The sequence below is a fragment of the Rhipicephalus sanguineus genome, chromosome 6, assembly GCF_013339695.2.
Source record: "Rhipicephalus sanguineus isolate Rsan-2018 chromosome 6, BIME_Rsan_1.4, whole genome shotgun sequence".
NCBI classification, from domain to species: domain Eukaryota; kingdom Metazoa; phylum Arthropoda; class Arachnida; order Ixodida; family Ixodidae; genus Rhipicephalus; species Rhipicephalus sanguineus.
Genome location: NC_051181.1, coordinates 164,162,995 through 164,185,847, shown reverse-complemented (window position 1 = coordinate 164,185,847; position 22,853 = coordinate 164,162,995). Strand labels below are relative to the sequence as shown.

Sequence of the window (22,853 nt, the reverse complement as noted above, 5' to 3'; positions counted from 1 at the left end):
GTATTCTTAAAACCTCCAAAATACTGCGATTTTGGTTTTTTTAAATGAAATAAAGAACAGAAACGCAAGTGGTATAATTTTAATTAGGCTGGAAAGATGAAGAAACAAGAAACGTAGTAGAGAACAGATAACACGGGCGTGAACCAACAGCTTGGGATCTATTATCAGAAATGCGAATGAATACTGAGCCCTTCTCTGATAATAAGGTTCCATTTGTTAGATTGGGCTAGCGTTGTCTGTCTTGTCCGTGTTCATTGCTTTTTCCGCATTCCAGCCAAGTTATGGAATACCAGCTTGGCCAGTATGCAGCTTGGCCAGTATGCAGTGCTCCTAGGATATATTCACGGTGTTTTCTAGCACGAACGAGCGTAACGCCAGAAATACCGTCTGGCACGGAGAAATAACATGTGGCCTCAATATATGCGCGATTGAGCACGTTGGCACCGCATTCGGTTAAATATAACTTACATCGAATACTATCTGTGTAAAGTAAAAAAAAAATTCGGCAGATCCCACGTACCGTGGGATTCGATGTTATGCGAAGCATGCGCGGGATGGTGACTGTGGCATAATTTTTCATGTTGAGCGAAAGTTTACGGAATGACGCTAGAGAAACGTGGAAGTAGTATAAACACGCTCATATATGCTGAAGAGTCGCATATGTATTATATAACCAGTTGTTTACAGTTGCGTAACGATGCCAACAGCAATATGGGTGTTACCAACACCAGACGCGGTAAGCTGATATGTAGTGCTTCAATTCTTCAATACTCGATAGCGCGAATCCGAACAGCACAAAGAATAAACACAAATGCACAGGACAGGCGTTACTCGCAACTACACTCTAAACAGAAAAACGCCCAGATGGGAGTTTTTGGCTTGTCCTCTAGAACACTCCCATCTGTACATCTTTCTATGCCCTCAGAAAGGGCATAAAAATATAACTCCCATAAGAGGGCGTGTATAGAGTGTACGTTGGGCATAAATGTTACTCCCTTTGTGTCTGAATAGAATATTTCCACGAGAGACAAAGGGGGTTATGTCGGTCTCATTAGGGAGGTTTTTCGGTGTAATAATGGTGGTATATAACTCCCTTGATTGGCGGAACATGGGAGAGGCCTTTGCCCTGCAGTGGGCGTAGACAGGCTGATGATGATGATGATGATAACTCCCTTAGATGGGCATTTATAGGGCTTACGTCGGGCATATGTATTACTCCCTTTGTGCACCAATAAAATATTTTGCGAGGCACAATGGGGGGTTTTATCGTTCTTATTAGGGAGCATTTAAGGCATAATGCAGTTGTTTCTAGGGGGGGAAATGGGAGTTTTTGTTATTAAGCGAGCACGTTTGTTTTGTTTTTTCTTAAGTTTGGGAGTGAATTCGGTGCTTTTAGGGTACTTTAGTTTACTCCTCTGGGGAGTGCTTGCGGTAGTAAACGGGAGTAACCTTTGCTGCATAACTCCCTCTAGAGCTTCTATGCCATTTCTAAATTGCCAAAATACAGTCTCGCGAAAACTGAAGCCATGCTAGCATTCTTGCAAAACTGTATCTCGACAATTTAGACATTAATAAAAGCTTTGGGGGGAGGGGGGCTTTTCAGCAGAAGTGGCGATGCAGAACTTCCGAAAGGGTTCCTGCTTGCGCCGTTGGAGAAGACACGCACCAAACATTGACAAAAATATTTATTGTAGGTAAATGTCCAATAGCATATATAATACAAGTCTAGTGTTGAATTTCCGGCAGTGAGCACTTCTGCGGACTGAAACATACAAAATGCAGGTATTGTATAGCAGTGCCTTAACTGCCAGTAAATGATAAGCCTATATAAATGTAAAAGAAGGTGGCCCTATCAGATATCGATATCACACATTCATGACATTTCTATAAACTGAAACAGCTAATTGCGCAGTACTATGTGTAAAGCACTTTCACACATGACTAGAGATCTGTGCTGCCAACTAAATTTAACAGCAATTTTCACGGCTGCAATTATTCTGTTCACCATAACTTAGCACAGTGAAATAAATCGTGGATACCTTAAAAATATATTGAGACAGGTCAACTGATCACATTTGTTTCATGACAAAAAGACTGACAAACTTGTAAACATGGATACCTTAAATATAACCTATAATATATGGCTACCACATATACCATACACAAATAATACAAATGCAAATAAGATACCTGTAGTCACCATTTTATCACTCATGATGTCACAACATTCAAAAGTGGCTTTCTCACTGAATACTCAAGACCTGGGTGGCCCATCTAAAAATTGCAATGGTGGATAAAACATTTTAGAGCAAGTAGCCAACCTGCGAGGCCATGGGCACATTGTTGACATCACAAAATGAAAATTATTTTTATAAATGCTGCCAGGCATGGTTTAATAATAAAAAAAATTTTAAGAAAGGGAAAATAGACAACCACCCATTTGTAGCCTGAAGCGACAAGGAAATCCATATGGATTTCTCAGAAAGAAAAGCTTTTTAGTTGCCGAAAAATTCGTTCTTTTCTGGGGTCCCAGACCCCGGACCAGGAAAAATTTTTCAGCAACTAAAAAGCTATGAGTTCTGTGGAATCCCGCAAAGTGGAGGAAAGGTTAAGAAAGAGAAAACAGATAACCACCCGTTCATAGCACGAAGCCACAAGGCAATCCATATGGATTTAGCCGAAAGAAAAGCTTCCTCGTTGCCGAAAAATTCGTCCTGGTCCGGGACCCCGAACTAGGACGCATTTTTCAGCAACGAAGAAGCTCTTTTTCCCTAAGAACGCTGCATGAATTTTCTTGTGGCTTCATGCTACAAACAGGTGGTTGTCTATTTTCCCTTTCTTAATCTTTCCTCCACCTTGCGGGATACCACAGAACTTGTTTGCAATAAAAAAATGTACACATTGGTTGTACAAGTGCACGCCGTATTCCACATGTGACACATGGCCAAGGTTTAAGAAAAAAAAGAACCTTGCACAAAAAAATGCAATATTAACATTTGTCTGTCATACTTTTTTTTCACCTCTTCTCAAGGCACAGAAGTCCAAAATGCCAGCTTGCACAACGTACTTGAAGAAAACTACAAAACTACAATTGTGAAACTAAATTAATGTTACTCATTAAAAAAAAATTTATAAGTTCCAGAGCTTTGACACTCTGCTTCATGTGTGAAAGGTGTAGGAACGCGTGCTCAAGGAATGCGAGCATTTTGTGTGCCTTTTTTTGGGTATTCCACATGGAATACCCAAAACGATGCAAACAGGCACGCCATTCCTGCAAGAAGTGATGGCACACTCAAAACGGGCTCCCCGTCAATGTGTAGAGTAAGTCCTTCTTTCTCCACAAGGCAAGGTGTGAGCAGGGCTTGTTCCTATGATTGAAGCAAAAAAAAAGAATGCTGTTAAGCGTAATGTAACTTTTAGTGTCGATAATGCTGAACCAAACAAAAAAAATATTCCTTAGAACTATGCAGAAGAACAGCCTGTTCTGATAAGGTCAGCGAGGCATGAGGGGTGATCCTTTCTAGTTTTCTGCCACTTCATCTGCTTCCCCAAAGTTGAGAATAACGTAACTGAGCATCATGAAGCCACTCTTCATTTCATGGACCACACTTCTTTGGAAAAAGAGTCCAAACTCTGAAAGTAGCTGGCAAAAAAAGATAAGAAAGATCGTTCCCAAAATATTTCCAAGTAATTGCACAGCTAATGACACTTATTGAAGCTGATATGCCAGACAGAACAAGGGTTGAGGTCTATTTGTTACTACCATAAGAACAAAAACAGTGCAGCGGGAGAAAGGAAAATGAATGTGCACAAAAAAGGACTTGCTACAGGTGAGATACACACACAATTTACTGCAGCAGCCATCCTTTAGTTCCCTTGGGACATATGTTCAATTAACTCTGGGAATGTCATCCTGTGCCAGTGAGGGCCAAGGAAGCAGGCAAATATCTATTAAATGCAAAGCATTTCTCAGCAAACCAAATGCACTTTACCTGCTTCTTTCTGTTTATCTATCTATTAAGCCGCGTATGCCAGGGCGCTCTCGTGGTCATCTCCTTACCGTGGCACATACCGAAATTAGCATATGAAACCGTGAGTATATGACAGACACGATTCACAGCTCAGCTGATGTCTTGAGCGAATGAACAGCACCAAAGAACAAGGACAAACAAAAGAAGCTAAAAATGGCACAGGTTCTCATTTGGCTCTTCATTGTCGCAAAAGTGCTTGTAATCCATGTTTAGATAGGACAGAAATTTTGCATCGCCACAGGGATCAGCACATGCGAGAAATCATGGAAGCCTTTTACATGTCACTGGAAGGTCACAAGTGCATCAGCCAACCTTCGGTAGCCTTATCACAGGCAGATGTGTCATATCTCAGGAATAGTTTGCCTCATGTTCATGCATAATCAGCCACTTGGATATCTTTTGTTACTTTTGTTACCTTGTGCATGCATGATGATTGTTTATAATCCTTCTCCAGTTGCTAATTTATTCCGTTCATTTCAGAATAACGCTTTTAGTTGTGAGTTAGCACCGTTGTCTGTCGTTTCTTTCATTCATCCTTGTTCTTTCGCACTGTTTATTCGTTCAAGATGGAAGTGCACTAACTTGGCCAGTTAAATGTTCTGATGTCACAGCTGATGTCCCGAATAATGTGATGACTGGTCAACTACAGTAAAAGCACGTTAATTCAAACTCAAAGGGGACTATAAAACTGTTCCAACTAAGCGGAGTTTGAATTAGCGTGCGAGCACTAGATTGAACAGATATCGTGCCACACCGTGTGGAGAGAACCCAGAGAAGCCACCTCTGGACTCCTTCCCGCAAATTAGGCGATATTACACATTTGTGGCAGGTAATTTCGTAAGTTAAGTTCATGCTCAAACAACCAACATAATTTATTGATCAGTCAGTGATATGCCAGAAACAAGCAGGGACTTGCATTCACGTGAGCAGTGAGCCTTAATGCCAAAATATACGAAGCTATTTGTGCTCCAAAACACATTCTTTACATGGCACAGTTAACACAATCAAAATTTAAGGTCTTTCTTTCTTAGTTTACTTATAGAACAATATTGAAATTGTCCAAGGGGACACGGCTAAAGGCAAACACTGCCTGACTGGGCCATGCCACCCATACAGCAGTAGCAGCAGACAGACGACATTTGCAACCATAAAATCATACATGCAAATCAATCACTACACTTGTTTTACAGATGAAAGTAATGAGTAATTTGGGTGATCATTCTGGGCCGATTTCTGTGAGGAGGAACGAAAGCCAGAGGGCTCCCAGTTTGAATTCACCGTTGTAGATACCAACGCGTTTGAATTATCGGGAGTTTTCCCCGATAGAAATACATAGGGCTGTGCCGGGACCAGGGCGTCAGTTCAAATTAGCAGTAAGTTCGAATTAACCAAGTTTGAATTAACGAGCTTTTACTGTACCTCATTAAACTCTTCCCACCAGCAATATGTTGCACATGCCTGCATACCACAGCCTGTGGTATCACAGGTGATACACTGTCTTTACTAGCGACAGTGAGAATAGACTTTGGAAATGTTAACATGATAGTGCTAAAGAGAAAACCATGTGCCGGCATTCAAGGCTTGAGCCAGAATCAAACCCAGGCATTCTGCACAGCATTAAGTATTCTACCAGAGACACCAGTGCTCCAAGCTCTTTTGGAAAAAGACGCTGCAGAAGCATCATGTCAGGGCAATGCTAATTATGGTTGCAGTGCCTGCGATCCACTTTTAAACAGCGTCGTAACCATTACATATGTACTCCTGCGACTCGGCAAGGTACGGTCAAGCATTGCTCAAATATGCCAGTCATCACAACGCGGTGTGGACTTCATTGCAATGAAAGTGACATCTACGTTGTAACATGAGTGACAATGTTACATAGAACCATGAGCTCACATTATTCTTGTCATTACCGATGAATCGTACTTTTCATACACTCATGTCTTCCAATGCCAATTTTAGTGTCTACCAAGGAGACATGATCACAAGAGTACCACGACATAGGGGGGTAGGTAGATAGATAGGCAGATGAAACAGTCAAAGTGCCTGTGGTTCGCGAAGAAATGCGTTGCATTTAAAATAGCGCACAGAAAGAAAACATGCTGCAAGTGGAAGCTGCATCCACCACACAAACATGTAGTACACGCCAAGCAGGTGAATAATAGGAACTGGGCTCAGGTCGCGCATGCATCAGCATTTTTTATACACTTTCATTTCACTATTAATTATTGTATTTAACTATCATACATAATCGTGTAACCATGATTCGCTTGGATTCACTGACTGCATTTTTACAGTTGCAAATAAACGTTCAAGCTCCTGGTCTCCTCCTTGCTTATTATATATTCAATCCTCAAAGTTGGCAGTATTAATGCCAAATGAGGATTCATCCTTGGTATTATTGACAGGAGGATAGCAATAAAGTAAACTGGAGAACCTGAACACGGTGGCTATTTCAGTAAAGCTTCTTTGGCATCATTGTTTTCGCCTTGCATGAACAGCCAATAAATATATCAGCCAGTATTCTAAGGAGTTGAAGATATCCCACATTTACAAGACAAATGAAGTTGTATGAATATTTGGACTTATCCATATTGCTGCACTGACTGAAGCACGTCTTGGTGATTGGATGAACGCTAGGTACTCTATTTCCTAAACCATGATTCTGTTTTTTACTAATGCATTGCAGTATCAGTCGATTGTTGTGCTCTGGTCTACATCCTTTATCACTGTTGAGAAGGTTTGACCCAGTACTCATCCCGAAGTACCATTCAGTTTTCATATCAGATTTCATCACTGCAGCCTAAACCCATGTTATCCTGTGATAAAAATGACACTGCAATTACTGCCTGAGATACACAGGAGCCACTAAAACAGACAAACAAAAAAGAAAGCAAAGGGTCTTGCTCGAACTTACCAATGCCTCAGTTCCAAGAAATGGAAACAGTAAAAGAGCATCCGACAGGGTGAGGCTGCGAAGCTCTTTATGCCTGTCCAGTGCTGTTGCCCACAACCTTGGCCTTCCTGTTGCTTCATCGTGGCAGGCTGCATTATTCTGGAGCCTTTCGTTATGAATTCGCAAGGACTCAACGGTTTCTCCATATGTAGTAAGATGGCTGCAGTCCTGAAATGCAAGAAAAATAAAATGAAATGGTGCAGTGCAACTACAAGAATGCAGACAATCACTCATCCAAAAATTCAGCAGGTCCCACGCATCACGGGAATCTGTTTCATGCGAAGCAGACAGCAAGCAGCTGTCTATGCTGCATTTTTTTGGCTTTGTGTGAAGCATTACGAGGTGGACTGCCACGTTTTCGTAAATAAAGTAGTTGTGTGCAAATCGTGCTCTTACTGGGCAGGCTGACTACATTGACGTTTAATGGGCCTGAGGTAAAGTCAGCACTTATGTTAGAGCAAGGACCTCAGTTTTATTGAAACGAAGCGCACGCCACGGTGCGACTCACATTTCGCATTGCTCGACCCCGGAGCAATACCCTTACGAATGCTACGTGTGATATTCACAACATCGCACGCTACGATGTGACACTGCGAATATGATACGTAACATTCTTTAGTGTATTCTCCGCATGCAAATTCGGCACTCAGCAGCTTTGGACTTTATTGCGCGCGCAAAGCCACAAAACTCAAAGAACGCAGAAGCTGTTGAATGCCAAGAGCTTTCAGCCGCAGTCCTCATGCTGGCATAAAACTTGATTGCTATGTCGCGATGAACAAACAATCAGTTGCCAAACATTTTATCAGAGAAAAAAGTACCGTCACATACGTGGTAATGTTGGTGGGGGCGGCGGTACGTTATAAGGGAGGGGTGTAGAGCACACTTCAGGCTAATTAAACACTGGAGTCTTGTGCCAATGTGAATGCAATCACAGGATGACTAATGCGGCTTTTACACTGCTCTTATGCAAAGAAATACAGGATGTACTTATTTATCAGAAAATGAAAGTGTATTAACGTAACAGGCATTTGTTTATTGTTTTCTTGATACTTTCAATAACATGGCACTCTGTTAATTCGGTCATTTTTTTTCGGTCTGATGATATCCAAATTGATGAGCTTTTATTGCACTATGTAACTAATTTATTTTTCCTGCATTTGTCACTTCAGTTATTTAAGAAATCTGCTGCCACACAGCACTAAATAATAGCGCAGCACCAGTGGTACGGCAGCTGCTACACCAAGATACCATCAGAAGATGTAAGAAATATTTTTCAAAGCAACTCACAAAAAGACGGCACAATTTGTTGTTTGCCACTTCTTCAGATGGTGCCTGCATTTGCTTTGGCAGACAGCATTTCTTTCGAATTAGCATTTCCTCCGAGCAGTTTTGTAGCTTTTTTCCTGTGTTGTTGGAACTTGTTCCTCAGGGCCATCACCCATGATTCCTGTAAAGTTTTAAACACATACATTAATAACAATCATTGAAAAATTCATCAGTGTTGCAGGTGTACACACGGAACTAACTACACAAATGATATAGCTGACGGCACCATTATAGCACCAAACTTGAACAGAACTAATGAACCAGACACCATGTAGGGCCCAGTATGCACGGTTTTATGTTGCTGAAAGAAACACTGAACAAAATTTTTGCCCCCTAGATTCTCAGCCATAGTGAAAGATTGGGTGCCGCATTCTGTAGCCACAACCTTCATTTCAGGCAGAAACTAATGGAAAAGAATGAATTGAATGAGTTTTTCACAAACTGCTCTGTGCAGCGGCCATGCTGTGAACTAGAGGAGGTGATGCTTAACGCCCCTGGCAATGGGAGTGCCAACTTTGCCAGCCGTTGCCTGCATCTCTCAACTGGCTCTGCTTTCACTATGGTTCCTAGAGCCCGTATGATCGGCACCGACAGCGAACAATGCTCTTGGTTGGGGTAAAGGCCCGAACGGGTGTGGCACACCTCAGTGCCTTTGTGAAAGCCGTTGAGTGCGATGCAGATGAGAGGCGGAAAAAGGGAGGTAGCAGAACAGGAAAACATGCACCCTGCATTCGCCAGGGAGGCATTTAATCTCACAGCCGTCGATGTGCCCCCTCTCACTCTGACGTGCAGCTGTCACGCACTGTTAATCCACCAAAATTACACCCAACTGTTTAACATATGTGAAATAAACTGTTTATCTGAACACTAGTGCCTTTCAAGTGGTATTTTGTCATTTTTTACCTATTTTTGTTAAGCACTGCTTTAAGAGCTACATTGGGTTCATCACATACCAACTAGCTAGCCCATCTATCGTCCTTCATTTTCCTGCACTGAGTATGACTGTACCGCTATGATGAGCATTCTGAAATTTTCATGGCAAACGTATCATAAATTTGGAATGTCCACACGCAATTTTCACCAAAATGAGAGCGCACGTCACTTCTGTATCAACATAAATACAAATTTTTCTCTACATGTTACCGTAGATCCCACCTAAAGCATCAAAACAAAAAAATGGCAGCACCTATAAAAAAAACAGGTTAAATCATAAACAGCAATTTGATCTGCCATTTGAAGGGTCCTTGTTTCAAGAATGTCTGTGGCAAACTGGTAAATGTGTGGTGGCACTCCAGCTTATGACACTCCTGAAATGGTGAAGGCTATATCATTGTACTTGAAAAGCTGAGACAAAGAATTAGTTGGTCAACTGTCACTTAATGACGTAGCAAAACTTTATGCACGAGTGGATGCCTCATTGCTTGTAGACTGGCAGACAGATGTTGCAAAAATAGCAAAGCAGGCTGGCATAATGCAGGGCATATTCCCACCTAAAATTTATGAAAATTAAACTAAATGTTGCAGTTTGATGCATCCAAACCACAATATTATTATGTGGCACACCCAAATGGTGGGGAGTCCAGATTAATTTGGACCCCCTGGTGTTTTTTAACGTCTGTCTACATTGGCAGAGCATCGGGGCGCATTACACGAAGGCTACAGGTTCGGTCCCTGCCAGCGGCAAGTTGCCTTTTGTCCACTTTACTTTCTTCGCATCTACTATATTGCGTTACCACAATGCACTTAAAGCAGTACAGTTATAATAATAATATGTGGGGTTTAACGTCCCAAAACCACGATATGATTATGAGAGACGCCGTAGTGGAGGGCTCCGGAAATTTCGACCACCTGGGGTTCTTTAACGTGCACCTAAAGCTAAGTACACGGGCCTCAAACATTTTCGCCTCCATCGAAAAAAGCAGTACAGTTAACACCCCCTATACCTTCTTTGGCTTCATTATCTGCTGGTCTTTATCAAGGTTGAATCTGAGCACATGGCTTTTGCATTTTAACCCTTAATGAAATGTACCCACCACAGACGAGACACAAGTTCTGCATTCTCGTTCATAACAATGGTACACGTTCACCACAAAACTGCCCCAGCAGGCACGCCTTTTTTTTTTCATTCTTAAAGGGACTGTCTACCGCTCGGAAAAAATTTTCTGATTGTGGTGAAAATGAGAATATCATTCGTCGCATCGGAAGCCACGAGGATGCTTTTGCCCCATAAAAGAGGAATTATATTTTTAATTTGATGTTGAAAATCATGAAAGAATGACCACTAGCGTCACCCAACGGCGATGTGGTTCAATCTACTGGTATGACAAGAAATCCACGCAGGTAGACTCATTTTGCTTAAAAACAAACATGTATAACTTGAAATTGTATTTTACGCACTTGAGGCACCCTTCGGTTGCGTCAGAGAGTAATTTCTTGCTTTTTTTTTTCTCACGCATCCAAAAAGGCGCCTGGTGGCGCTGCTTGCGGCGCCATCTTCGATTTCGTCTGCTTAAATTCATGCGGTAGGCCATGCGGCTCTCTGCGCTGATCGTACTGTGCTGCTGTATTGTTGTTAGGATGTCTCACATAGAGCACTGCACGGGCCCGGGCCGGCCCGAAAGCCCGGGTCCGGCCCGCGGGGCAGACCGAACGGGTAAGGGGTTGTTGGATCGGGCCCGGGCCAGGCTCGGGCCCGTGATCTTCGGGCTCGGGTCGGGCTCGGGCCTGAGCCACGCCCGTATTAGGCCCGGGTCTCATACGCATCTGTATAATTGCGTGTGTACGTTGTTTGGCTTTGTTTTTGTAGTTTTGTGGGGTTTAACTTCGCAAAGCGACCCAGGCTATATGAGACGTCGTCGTTGAGGGCTCCGGGTAACTTAAACCACCTGCAGGGAGTGCATTGGCGTGCACAGAAATTGCACAGTACAAGACGCCTACAATTTTGCTCCATCTGTATGCTACACGTAATTTCAAGAAACGTCTAATATAAGCTTCCATCATTATAGTGAGTGAAAGACGTTCTTGGGTACCATGCAAGAAAGGCAACGGTAAACTGCCTAGATTAGTGTGTATAAGATGTGCGCGTTTGTATCTAGGGAAACATTCTGGTCCCTGCGGGGGATCACGCTGCGGACACCCGACACGTCGCGTTCGACGGGGAGCACTAAAGAGGCCGCAGGCTGGTTCACTCCGGCGCTCTAATAGACAGTGGTTCTGGAAGCCCTTAGTCCGGTATTGCTTTAAGGTGTTACATTTTCAAAGATCGAAGGCGGTCACACGAAGACGACGAGACAGCCATCTTCAGGGAACAGCGAGGACGGTACTCGCTCGCTAACGAGTGTGCCTCACTTTGACAGATCTATGGCACTGCGGTGGCGGTGACTCGGGGAAGAAGGGTGGGACAAAGAACCTTCTTGTTTTGAACACGAAAACGTAGAGTACGTTGGGTGCAGTTGCCTGTCGAGGAGTCAACACGACAGCTTTAATTTATGTAACGCTGCCCAGCCTGGTGTATTCCTGCCAGAAGCAGCTCAAGCACGTTTTTTTTTTTTTTCATTGCATTGTGCAATAGATGAAGTTTGCAGGAGACTTGCTACTTTCACTCAACAGCCCTAGCTCGCATGCAAATGATGTAGACTCAAACTAAAAATGTTTGCCATGTTGTTGTTTTTTTTCACTTTATGGAGGTACTATATTTTGTAGTCGTTCTTTGAAATGCAAAAATAATATTGCGCGGTTAGCACTGCATGCGTACATGAAACAGCCAGCTATGACTCCAATTAGATTTTATATTGCCCTCCAATTATTGCTTAAGAGTGTTACGGGCGTAATTAACCAGTGAAAGTCGTGGCACTGAAAGAAATTCCTAAAACAATCTCTAGAAAAAAATATCTTGTGTGCGGCAGGTATCTTCACAATAACCGAAGCTTGGACAGTGCCTCCTTTATTCTCAAGGCATAACTAGCTGAAACGGGCCGGGCCGGGCCCAAACCTTTCGGGCCCGGGCCGGGTACGGGCCACACTTAAGAACACCGTGCCGGGCTCGGGTGGGCCGGAGCATGGCGTTTCCGGGCCGGGCCCGGGCCGAAAAAATCGGCCCGTGCAGTGCTCTGGTCTCACATGTGGTGCGCTGTGAAGGCGCGCATTTATTGATCGACTTGGCTTGGATTGCAGCAGCTGTGCTAAAATAAACGCATAGACTGTGATTACAGCAAAACAAGTGTTCTGTAATCGTATAATAAGGCTTCATTTACCGCTAGCGCACTGAAAACGCCTGTTACCATTAATTACAATAGTGTTCAGCGAAAATAACGTAATCCTACAGAAATCACATGTGCTTTCGGTTTTAATTTTTACCGGCACTACAATCGTCATCGCGTCCACCAACCAGTGTTGTGGGCATGTTTCACGCCAATGAAAGAAGACCGAACGCAGATCGAAAAATTCTGTTTTAAAAATTTCTACCCACTTTCCAGAGAAACCGCTGCAAGGTCGAACACTTCAGATGGTACACTTTCTATTGCGGTACAAAACAGAAAAGTGATGAAGGACCGTAGACAGTCCCTTTAATGCAAACTTTGATTGCCCCTTATAACTGACCTGCACCAAAATAGCAGCTAGGGATAGACATGCTTCATTAGAAGAACCGGAGAACAACATCATGCTCAGCTCTTACATGACCAGAAAAATTTACAGCCACAATGTAAAATGGCAACTAGTAACTGCAGCTACACAGTGTGGTAAGGTTTTGTGGCATTGCAAAGATTGAAAAAAAAAATGTGCGATGTCCGATGCTCTTACCAGGCTGCAACCGACCCTATCTGCAAAGTGTGGATGAGCGGTGACCAATCTCTCAGCAGCTACCCGATAGAGCTGCCTGAACGGGTACCTGTACACGCAGTGAAATAACCCCAGTGAGAACTGAATAAATGTGAAACTTTATATTCTTGTGCATAAAAAATCCCAAGATAATGTGCCTTAGAAGAAAAACAAATCTTACAAAAACTCTATAAATGAGCATTACAGATGCTAGCAAACTAAGGACAACAAAACAGTAAAAGAACAAAAACACTAGACACACATTCAGATGAACAGAATTAGCGCAGAAGCCCCTTGCTTATTGCTAAAAACAATCATTGAAGGCTTCATACAAGTCTTCTATAAAACAAGTTTGTCAGAGCAGCTTGTACGTATCTTTATTAAAGCATTATATGGCCTTTACGCAATAGAAATTATTTTCAGTGTGCATTTAAATGATCAATCTTCCCGAAGGTCGCTGGTTTGATCTCGGCCACGGCAATCGCTTTTCGGTGGAGGCGAAATGGTAGAGGCCCGTGTACTGAGCGATGTCAGTGCGCGTTAAAGAACCCCAGGTGGTCGAAATTTCCGGAGCCCTCCACTACAGTGTCCCTCATAATCATATTGTGGTTCTGGAACGTAAGACCCCAGACAGGCCCGTAGCCAGGGGGGGGGGGGGGGGGGGGCCTCCCGAAATTTTGATGACACATCGTGTTTTATCAAAAATAAATCATGAAAATAGCCGTTTTTCTCAAATAGTCAAGGGTTTCAGCAAGTGGGCCTCTCTCGAAAAAATTTCCTGGCTACGGGCCTGACCCCAGATATTATTATTTATGATTGATCTTCTTGTGTAAAGACTTCAATGTGTAATACATGTTGAATTATTAAGCTAGGCCACTGCCTCTTTCGCATTTAGTATAATGCCCACAGACATGGCATTATACTAAACCACTGGCAAAATGCCACTTTTCTCCGCAAAACTTCAGCAATATTAAGTTTGGGGCTTAAAGGGGAGATATTGAACAAAAATATGGAAAAATGATGAAAGCATCGTATATTCCCTCAGAAGACACAACTGTTTGGATAAACAGTCAATTTCAGGTATTCTTCCAAGTTTCCCATGGTGCATCGACATTAGCTTGGCGTCAGGCTACAGTACTAATTTTGGTGACTACACGCAGCAGTCTGGCTAGTTGTGATGATGTCGGGTACCGAAATTTCCGAAATGGCCACTTGTGTGTCACTGAAACACCCGAAATTGTCCCTCGTGCCCCACCAACGAAGCCACGGTGTGAAGTGGTTATGAAAATATCACGATATCTTGTGCTAGCACATGAGGTCAAGTGGTCATGCAAATATCATGATATCTTGTGCGAGAGCATGAGGAGAAGCTCACACCATGTTTTGACGCACGGGTACAGTAGGAACCAAAACTAGCTTTTAAAAACATACTATAATTATTTCTTCGGGATGGGCTTCTAGGCTCTTGAGGGCTTGGCTTTTCATTTGGCACAAAGAAAACGACAACTGAAAATTACTGTATGAGTACCCCTTTAGACCATTAACCAAATCAGTAACGTGGTAGTCAGACTAGTTTTATTTTGACAAGGCTGCACGCTGCAGCCAGCAGAGCTTTTACGTATCAAAGTGCGCGAGGCAGATAGCGTTTGCTGTCTCTAGAAATACACCCACACGAACACTGTGGTTACGTTTGTTATTTAATAATTTATGCAGCAGATGGCACCAATAGTCTCTATAAAACTTTCTTGCTCTGCCTGCTCGCACATTAAATGCATTCGTTCTCCCTGTCTTTGAATATCGGCAGCTTTGCGTAGCTGCATGTGGCCGTCTTCCTCGCTGTATCGCCCTCACATCGGACGAATTTCTGCTCGGACTGCCCTCGCGGACTTTTCACATGTGCAAACGTGTATTAGTGGCAAATAAAATGCCACAGTAGGTTTTGGGTGACACTACGCTGCAATTTCAGATTTCAAAGGACTGAAAAATCCCTCCCTCAATTTTAAAAACTTCCTGATTCAATTAAATAATTCGAGCCCCTTCGTCACTTCAATAAGTCGAGTTTCAACTGTATTTATATACATATACTCAAATACTTGACAACCAATGCTGTTAAATTTTTCCACTTTGGTGAACATGAGCCTAAAGTTCCCTTGGTTTAGTGCATGCTCTCGAGTGGCTCGCTATATTCTTGGTACCCATTTATAAAATTAACTAATTACCATGGGCCAAACCTAGGTCATGCTACCATTTACTTTATCTTATGAAATGCTTGCTAGTGAATGTAAGAAACTCTTTACTGTGAACCTTTTATGTTCAAATTCTCCACAACATTGCAAAATCTCAAGGCAGCAGTCTTCTAACGATCCAACCAGATTGTCTAGCTTGCTTGCACTGTGCAACTAGGGGCCAACTGCAATAAAATCTCATTTTCTTTAAATTTGTTATGAGTGAGCATTATTTGCCACTAAAACCATCTTGGTAAGCCTGTAAAGCTGATAACCGTATATTTCTTGTTAGCTGCCTAAAACAGTTCTTAAAGGAGCACCAACACAAAAATTTTGCACCTTCTTTTTTCTGTTGCAATAAGTAGATAATAATCCACTTATCACGGCTGCAAAGCTCGTTTGCTCGAGCGCACCGCGGTTAATTATTGGGAAGGGTTTTATACCTCCCAGTCGCAGTTTCCGTTTCAGAGAGTGCGGAGCGAGATTGGACCTAGAGTGGTTTTCGTGTAAACATAAGTTGGCTACGTGAGGACAAAAAACCGCGTGCACGTGAGCACCGCCTTGACAGCTCTTTTCAACGAAGGCTTCAACGAAATATACGTGACCCTCTAAAAATGCACTGCCGAGGCAAGGACACCAGCCTTTGTACTCCCGTGCAAGCCTGCCCCCTCTTTCCATTGAAAAGGTCTGCTAAGAGACAGCGCTCGCAAGGATAACAGCAGCCAACACAAACTCGTGACGCAGGTGGCGGTTGGTTGTTTACAAGGAAACCAGAGGCACGTTTCACTTGCAGTGCCATGACACATACTTTGAAATTGATTTTAAATAGTTCTAGGCTGTATCATCCATTGATATTTTGTAGATGATGCATGTGTGTCCACACAAATCTATCCCACAAGTTATCTCGCCTTCAAAATTTTGTGTCAGTACTCCTTTAAGTAGGCAATCCATGCACATGGTGGTTGTCATTATGACATAGGTCCCAACATGCTGGTTGTGATGTGCTTCAGCACCTTCATATCTCAGAAGTCACTCTTAAAAGGAATCCGGCAATTTTCGATATTTACCAGTTCCAATAGAACTTTCAAATATGTTCTCTTCGGTGCCTTGATGATATGTGGCAAATTGTACAACCGTGAGTAATTTAGTTTTCAAGAAAACAAATTTTAAAACATGGTAGCCAATTCCGGAATCACACTTGTAAACGCGGGCTACCCTGTGTATGCCAACGTAACGTGCCTACTCTTTTCCAGCCCCGCCTCGTCCAGCACATGCAGTGTGTGCTTTCTTCTACGTGGCGACAACGACATGAGCACAGTTGTTCGGTTTTGTCAGCTGCACAGCATGTTAGTCGTTGCTGACATCAGGTCTTACAGTAAGCACGCACAATATTGAGCAACGAGGAGATCGATGCGGGGGATGTCAGCTACATCATGCGCCGGCGGGTCGAAATCAAAAGGCGATGCTTCCACGCTCAGATAGTAGCTGTGATCATCATTGAACTTGTCACTGGTAAGTTCAGACAGGCTGGCACAGCTTGATTCCACGTCGGATGACATTGCCAGCTTGCTTTTCGTGCGATAGGAGAAGCACGTGTGCTATGTTTACATCCTGGCTAGTCGTGGCAGCGTGCAGCGTATTTCGTGACGTCATCGCATACCCACCATGGAGCAGCTCCCTGTTTCGGTTTTGACTCATCTTTTATTGTCTATTTAAAATTATTGAGGAGTCTCTCAGCAAAATGAACCACCCTAGCTGATACAGGACTTCTATTACTATTTGAAAACGGCACCATCTCAATATGGTCGAAAATGCACTGGAGTTCCCCTTTGAGGGCTCCTCTACGAACTCCAAGCTGATGTATTAAATTTCGTCTGGCCCTCTTGCTCGCGGGCCACTTCTCCGCCTCTGAACACTTCTCTCTACATTCCTACCTCCATGTAGCCTCGCCTATTCCTGTACCCCAATAGTTATTAAACTCAGTTAGCCCCAGATAACAGAAGCCCGGTGTTTCATCGGCCACTGAAATAAGTCGTAACAAAGCACTAACATCAAAAGTCTGAAGTCTCAACTCATTACATTGCCTCAATTTTTGCTGGACAACTACAATGGTGGGGTCACTGAAGAGCATATACAAGCTGCAATACCCAAACAATCGATGTGACATTCCCATGCACTTGTTGCTGTGTGCAGAGCATGTATCACAGTTTTGTAAGGTCCCATGCGCGCTCGAGCTTACAATCAAGCACACTTCTGAATGTTCTTCCACAGATTTGATACAGCCTCAAAGCTGCTTAACTGCCAGATCAGCGACAAGAACATTTCATAACTTCAAAGTTATGCTCAAACGATGCTCAAGACTTTTTTTTGGCTCTCAATTGACAACAGTAGGGTTGCAACCAACAAGTGTACAGCTGTTACAAACTAGGAGAAACAAAGGCAACCACTAAAACTTCTATAATACAATTTTAGTTCCCTACAGCTCATTCATGATGAACAGTTGAGCCATTGAATAGTTAAACTACCAAATTATAGCTAAAGAAAAGAAGCATACATGGAGTGCTTAGCATGCGATCTTGATGTATGCGGCAAAGAGCTTGTCCACTATGGCACGGCGCACAGCGCCATTTATTTGTATTTTTCTCCTCAGCACCTCGTCGTAGTGCCCAAAAGAAGGGAGCACAAAATCTAAAAAATCCCGTTCCTTTTCCAGTGGCACCGACTGGATGGACTGCACGTTTTGTGCGTTTTCTGTCACGGCACTGCAAAATAACATACAGAGTGCTTTAAAATTAGCAAATACTGATTCTCTAAATGTCTGTCAGTTTTATTTTTTAATTTTTACTTTCGCTACTAACAATACCTCTGCTCGGCCATTTCCACAGCTCCTCCTGCACTCTGCACAAAAGTCAATGCAGGGCTGGCACCCTGCAAAAGGGAAACTTATGTTGTAACTCCTCAAAAAGCAAACATGAGGTAACGCGAAGTAGGTTAATAGACATTTGGGAAGACAAAAAGAGAGTTAAGATGTGAATGCCTACTGCAGCAAAGGAGCTGTTGATTGCTTTAACATTGTGAGTCCATGTACACACATGAAGCCAGACAATTCTACCGAATGCCAAAAGCCACTGTGTTGGTGTCTGGTTTTCCTTAAATTTATGGCATTTGCTTTTTGGCATTGGATATTGTAAAAGTACACCGGCCACAATTTACTCAGTTTCCTAAATTTTATTTTGCTTGTTTGATCCTGTTCTCGCTAAATATTGTATGCCAATTCTTTGTAACATTCCACATTGTAAATTACACCGTGATAAAACCTCTGCTTAGAATTGCAGAAAACAAATAAGATATTGCCAACCTGCAACAGTACTCACATCAACATGAAGGCCTTGTTTCCGCGCCAATTTTATTTTAGCCTTGTTTGGGACGTCACTTCCTTCCTCAAGATCAACATAGTCGTCTAGCTCTTCATCATACATTTGGATCTGTTAAATCAACATGTTAACGTAGCAACTTTCTTCGAGTGCACTTCAGTAGCCCACGTTGCAAAATCAGTGCAAGATTACAGGAAAACGCGTAAATCAGCATGCAATGACTGGCTGAAGCTTCAAAAACTCAATAAGTTGAATACATGTTACAGCGGAAGATCAAACATGGTTTGTTGTTTGTGTCACTGGGCCGCGCCGTGATATCATACTGATAACATGTATAAGCTATCACTAAGGCTCCGTGTTTTCAGTTGTATCCGAATAAATGCGATAAACATTCGCCAGTAAAATTTTGACAATTCAGATTTATCCGATAAACTCGGATTTCAAGGGCCAATATGACCTGGACCAACACCAACTTGCCCAACTTTTTATTATACTGTCCATTCTTTATCCATAGGGAGAGTTCTAAGCGCTCATTGATACATATTCTGGTTCGACCGATTTAAAGTTTACCGCGCGTATACTTGTATTAGGCAACGTAGCTGTATTGTGCTCCGACTCAGCTTCCTACATGCAGAAGCTTCACAAGGACTTGCAACTCTCCAACCCTGAATTCAAGGCGCTTCACTTCAAAGATCTGTGCCACGTACTCAGCAGCGCCTGGAGGATGGAATAAGGACAAGCTCGTTTAACGTAGTTCAAGATTTTGTTGTGCCCTTTCCTGCCCTGTTGAACTCGTGGCAGGAGCTGCGCCTTAAGTTTGGTCTTGTGTGCTTGGCCATGGATGGGCATGTCCTTCAGTCGCTTAAAACCGTATGTCCATAGAGGTGGTTCTCTTTTTATGAAGCTCTAGAAGATATTTTGGACTACTGGCGCGCCATTTTGTCTTTATTGGGAAGCGACAAAGCCAAGGGAACGAAGTGTGAGAAGCTCAAGAGTCTTATTTCATCGCCTGAAGCTGTACACGACTTGCTTGTTAAGATGAGGTTTCTGAAGACCAATTCATGTGCCGTGCTCTCAATCGTTAAGGAACTTGAAGCAGAGGAAGGAGGCAGAGGAACTTGAGAGTACCCTGGCACACCAAGTTTATCCCACACTGGGGGTTCGTTTGCACACACTCATCAGTCAATGGCGTGATCCAACCGAGGTCTTCGCATCAGATGTCACAAGTCTGTTCAACCTCCTTGACGAGAATGACCGCTTAATGACTGTCGCAAACATTCGCAATACTACGCTGCTGTCGCCGAAAAGTGGAGACAGACATCCGAGAACAACCTGTGCGATCAACTCCAGTACAGCAAAGAATCGTTTTGGTACTGTGTTCAAATTGTGAATCCAAATGTGAAGCATGAGCTGCCCTGTGCGTTCCAAACATATGCGCCTATTTTTCAATTAGTGCTTCTTGAAACTGACGACATGAGCCAGCTCCTGAGTGTTTTTGCAAACTATCAGTGCTATGAAATATGTAACATTGTTGAATCCCTGTCGTTTTGGAGACTTCACAAATGTCCAGTGGCCAGTGCTTTCTCGCAATGCGCTGCGTCTTCTGGCACTTCCTGTTTCTCGCGCTAACATTGAAAGGGCGTTTTCAAAGCTGAGAGTCGTCAATCGAAAGGAGCGCGCTTCAATCACTGACAGCAACTTCGCAAAGTATGCTTGCGTGTTTTACAATAAGCTTTAAGCTAAGGTTGTTATACACACAAATGCAGGTGTTTTGTGTTGAAGTATTTCGCTTGTGCATATATGTTTTTGTGCATTCAAACCTTCTAGAAAAAATAAAATGTGCTTCGTGAGTTTTGATATTTTAGTATTTAGATATGAATTGATCTAAAATTTTGGAGTTTTGAGAATAATGAAAAACTCCGAATTTCGGAGAATTGGAGATTTACGAGAAATAACCTCCGATAAACGCCGAATTTCCGCCAAAAATATAAACTCCGATAAACACCCGCCGACTTTCAAGAAATATAAACACCGAAAACACAGAGCCCTAGCTATCACGCATCTAAGATGCGGGGTACAGGGAGATCAAAGAACATGCGCGCTCTCATTTGCACACACACATACACTACTCTGACTTTTTGAAACGAAAAATTCCGAATACAAAAGTTTGCCACTGAATTAGCCTAAACCGCGGCCTAACTATGAAAAATAGCGAAAATATGTTGGAGCCTAATCAAATAGCTAATTCAAAAGTACAATTACGCACTCTTAAAGAACGAACACGGTCATAAAATGTATGGCGTGACGTTCCTTTCATAAAGCAGCGAGCTTTTTCTTCGTTTTGCCTTCAGCTATATTCACGTTGCAAGTGACTTCAACAGAACCAAGCATAAAATGACAATAACGGTTTCGCTAGTCTCTAAACTTCAAAAAGGATTACCAAAGAGCCTGAATCACTTTGCACGCCACAGTGGCAGTACGCGCCAAAACAGTTATGTATGCATGTAGTACATCTCACGACTTATCGGAACTAAGCAAGAAACGAAAGTTTGATTAAAACTTACCAAGGTCTTGTCATGTATGTTGGTTAAGGAAGCGAGAGCATCCATCAGTTCGCCGTAGGCACCGTTAGGGAGTGAAACTTTTTTCCGCTGGCCATCCTTCAGCACGACGAGGCAAACGCATCCTGCCATAACTTCCAAAACGCGCACGCATGGGTAGCCACCATAGCATGGGTTCGAAATAGGCGCTGAGCCAGGCAGAGCGGCACAGCTGGCAGAGCGGGAACGAAAACATGACGAAAAGGCGCCAAACCATACAACGCACACAACGCGCATGCGCGCCCCACACAACCACAGCGCCAATGCGGAATTAAAAACAACGCATGGCCTTCGAAATCGAAATTGGATTTCGGTCGCGCGAGTGTTTGCATGGCCTCTAAGACTGGTGTCGCACTGCCGCGTAATGTGTCGATTAGATCGTAACTTTACTTTGATGAGTTTGAACTCTACAATCCAATTGGAAGCAAACGTGAAAAGCATAAAGTCCTGGCTAGTTATCTGACAGCTCTAAATTCCCACCCCAATCTCGCTCAAAAGTTGACAGCAAATATCTTGTTCTTCTTGTGAAAACTGTCACTGTAGCAAAATTCACCTTGCACAAGATTATTCAGTCACTGCTTGAGGACCTTCAGCAGCTAGACTTGAGCAGGGGCGTAGCCAGAATTTTTTTTTTTTTTTTTTTTGGGGGGGGGGGTTCAACCATACATTATGGATGTTCGTGTGTGCGTTTGTATGTGTGCGTGTATATATATATATATACAAGCAAAACTGAAAAATTTCGGGGGGGGGGGTTTGAACCCCCCCCCCCTTGGCTACGCCCCTGGACTTGAGATAGATGGAGTTTGTTAAAGGGTCCCTTCGTTATATGTGCGGAGATTTTTTTGAACGGTGATGGAGATAAGTTGTCTAGCCATCAGATAGGTGATTTTCGTGAATGCTTTTCATCAGGGCCTATCTGCCGTTTTTGTTTGGCAAAGACAGAACATATTGTTGAGAAGTGGCATGAAGAGGACTTCATAATCAGAACAAGGGAAATGCATGCTCAACATATCAACCTAATTAAAACAGATTCAAACCTCAGCAGTGTTTATGGGGTCAATGGTGAAAGCTGTCTAAGGCACGTGGTCTAAGGTCATTTGATGTGAAAAAAGGCCTTCCACCAGATGTTATGCATGACCTGTTTGAAGGAGTGATTCCTTTTGCCATGAAACATATTGTACGGCACATTATATCAAGCCATGTACTTGCTCTCGATCAGCTAAATGAAAGGCTCAGTTCATTTCCCTTGCAAGGATGCGACAAGAAGTCAAGAATGCCACCTCCCATCAATCAGTGTTTGGCACATCAGCCATTAATTGTTTTTTTCGTTTTTTCTCATTATTTGTGGGGGATATTGTTGCAAAGAGAAACGATGCATACAATGTGTACCTCTTGCTGTCTGCCTTGGTTGACATTGTTCTTGCACCTCATGTGTGCAGTAGTGCAGCTGCACAATTGCAAGTACTCGATGATTTTTACACTGCTTTTAGGGAAACTTTTCCAAATGTAAACGTTATACCAAA

At 42.9% G+C, this 22,853-nt stretch overlaps 2 protein-coding genes and 1 long non-coding RNA gene across 4 annotated transcripts in view; 1 reads left to right on the top strand and 2 right to left on the bottom strand.

Annotated features, from left to right (window-relative positions):
* LOC119396976 (cytochrome P450 2J4) overlaps positions 1-22,853 on the top strand; it is a 68,565-nt gene that overhangs the window by 12,063 nt on the left and 33,649 nt on the right. The gene's annotated exons all lie outside the window — the stretch shown is intronic.
* On the bottom strand, positions 1,698-17,928 carry LOC119396977 (uncharacterized). Of its 2 annotated transcripts, XR_005184516.1 has the most exons (5): positions 17,911-17,928; positions 13,114-13,201; positions 8,275-8,434; positions 6,949-7,155; positions 1,698-3,368 (listed from the first exon to the last, which is right to left on the bottom strand). It is a non-coding gene; the product is annotated as an uncharacterized LOC119396977 (long non-coding RNA). The 2 variants fall into 2 exon arrangements; XR_005184515.2 differs by lacking the exon at positions 17,911-17,928 and having other exon boundaries at positions 13,114-13,767.
* On the bottom strand, positions 17,920-21,517 carry LOC125758896 (uncharacterized). The gene is made up of 4 exons (XM_049416662.1): positions 21,295-21,517; positions 18,731-18,841; positions 18,220-18,284; positions 17,920-18,118 (listed from the first exon to the last, which is right to left on the bottom strand). Exons 1-4 carry the CDS (start codon positions 21,421-21,423, stop codon positions 17,920-17,922), a joined length of 504 nt encoding a protein of 167 aa, XP_049272619.1. The 5' UTR covers positions 21,424-21,517.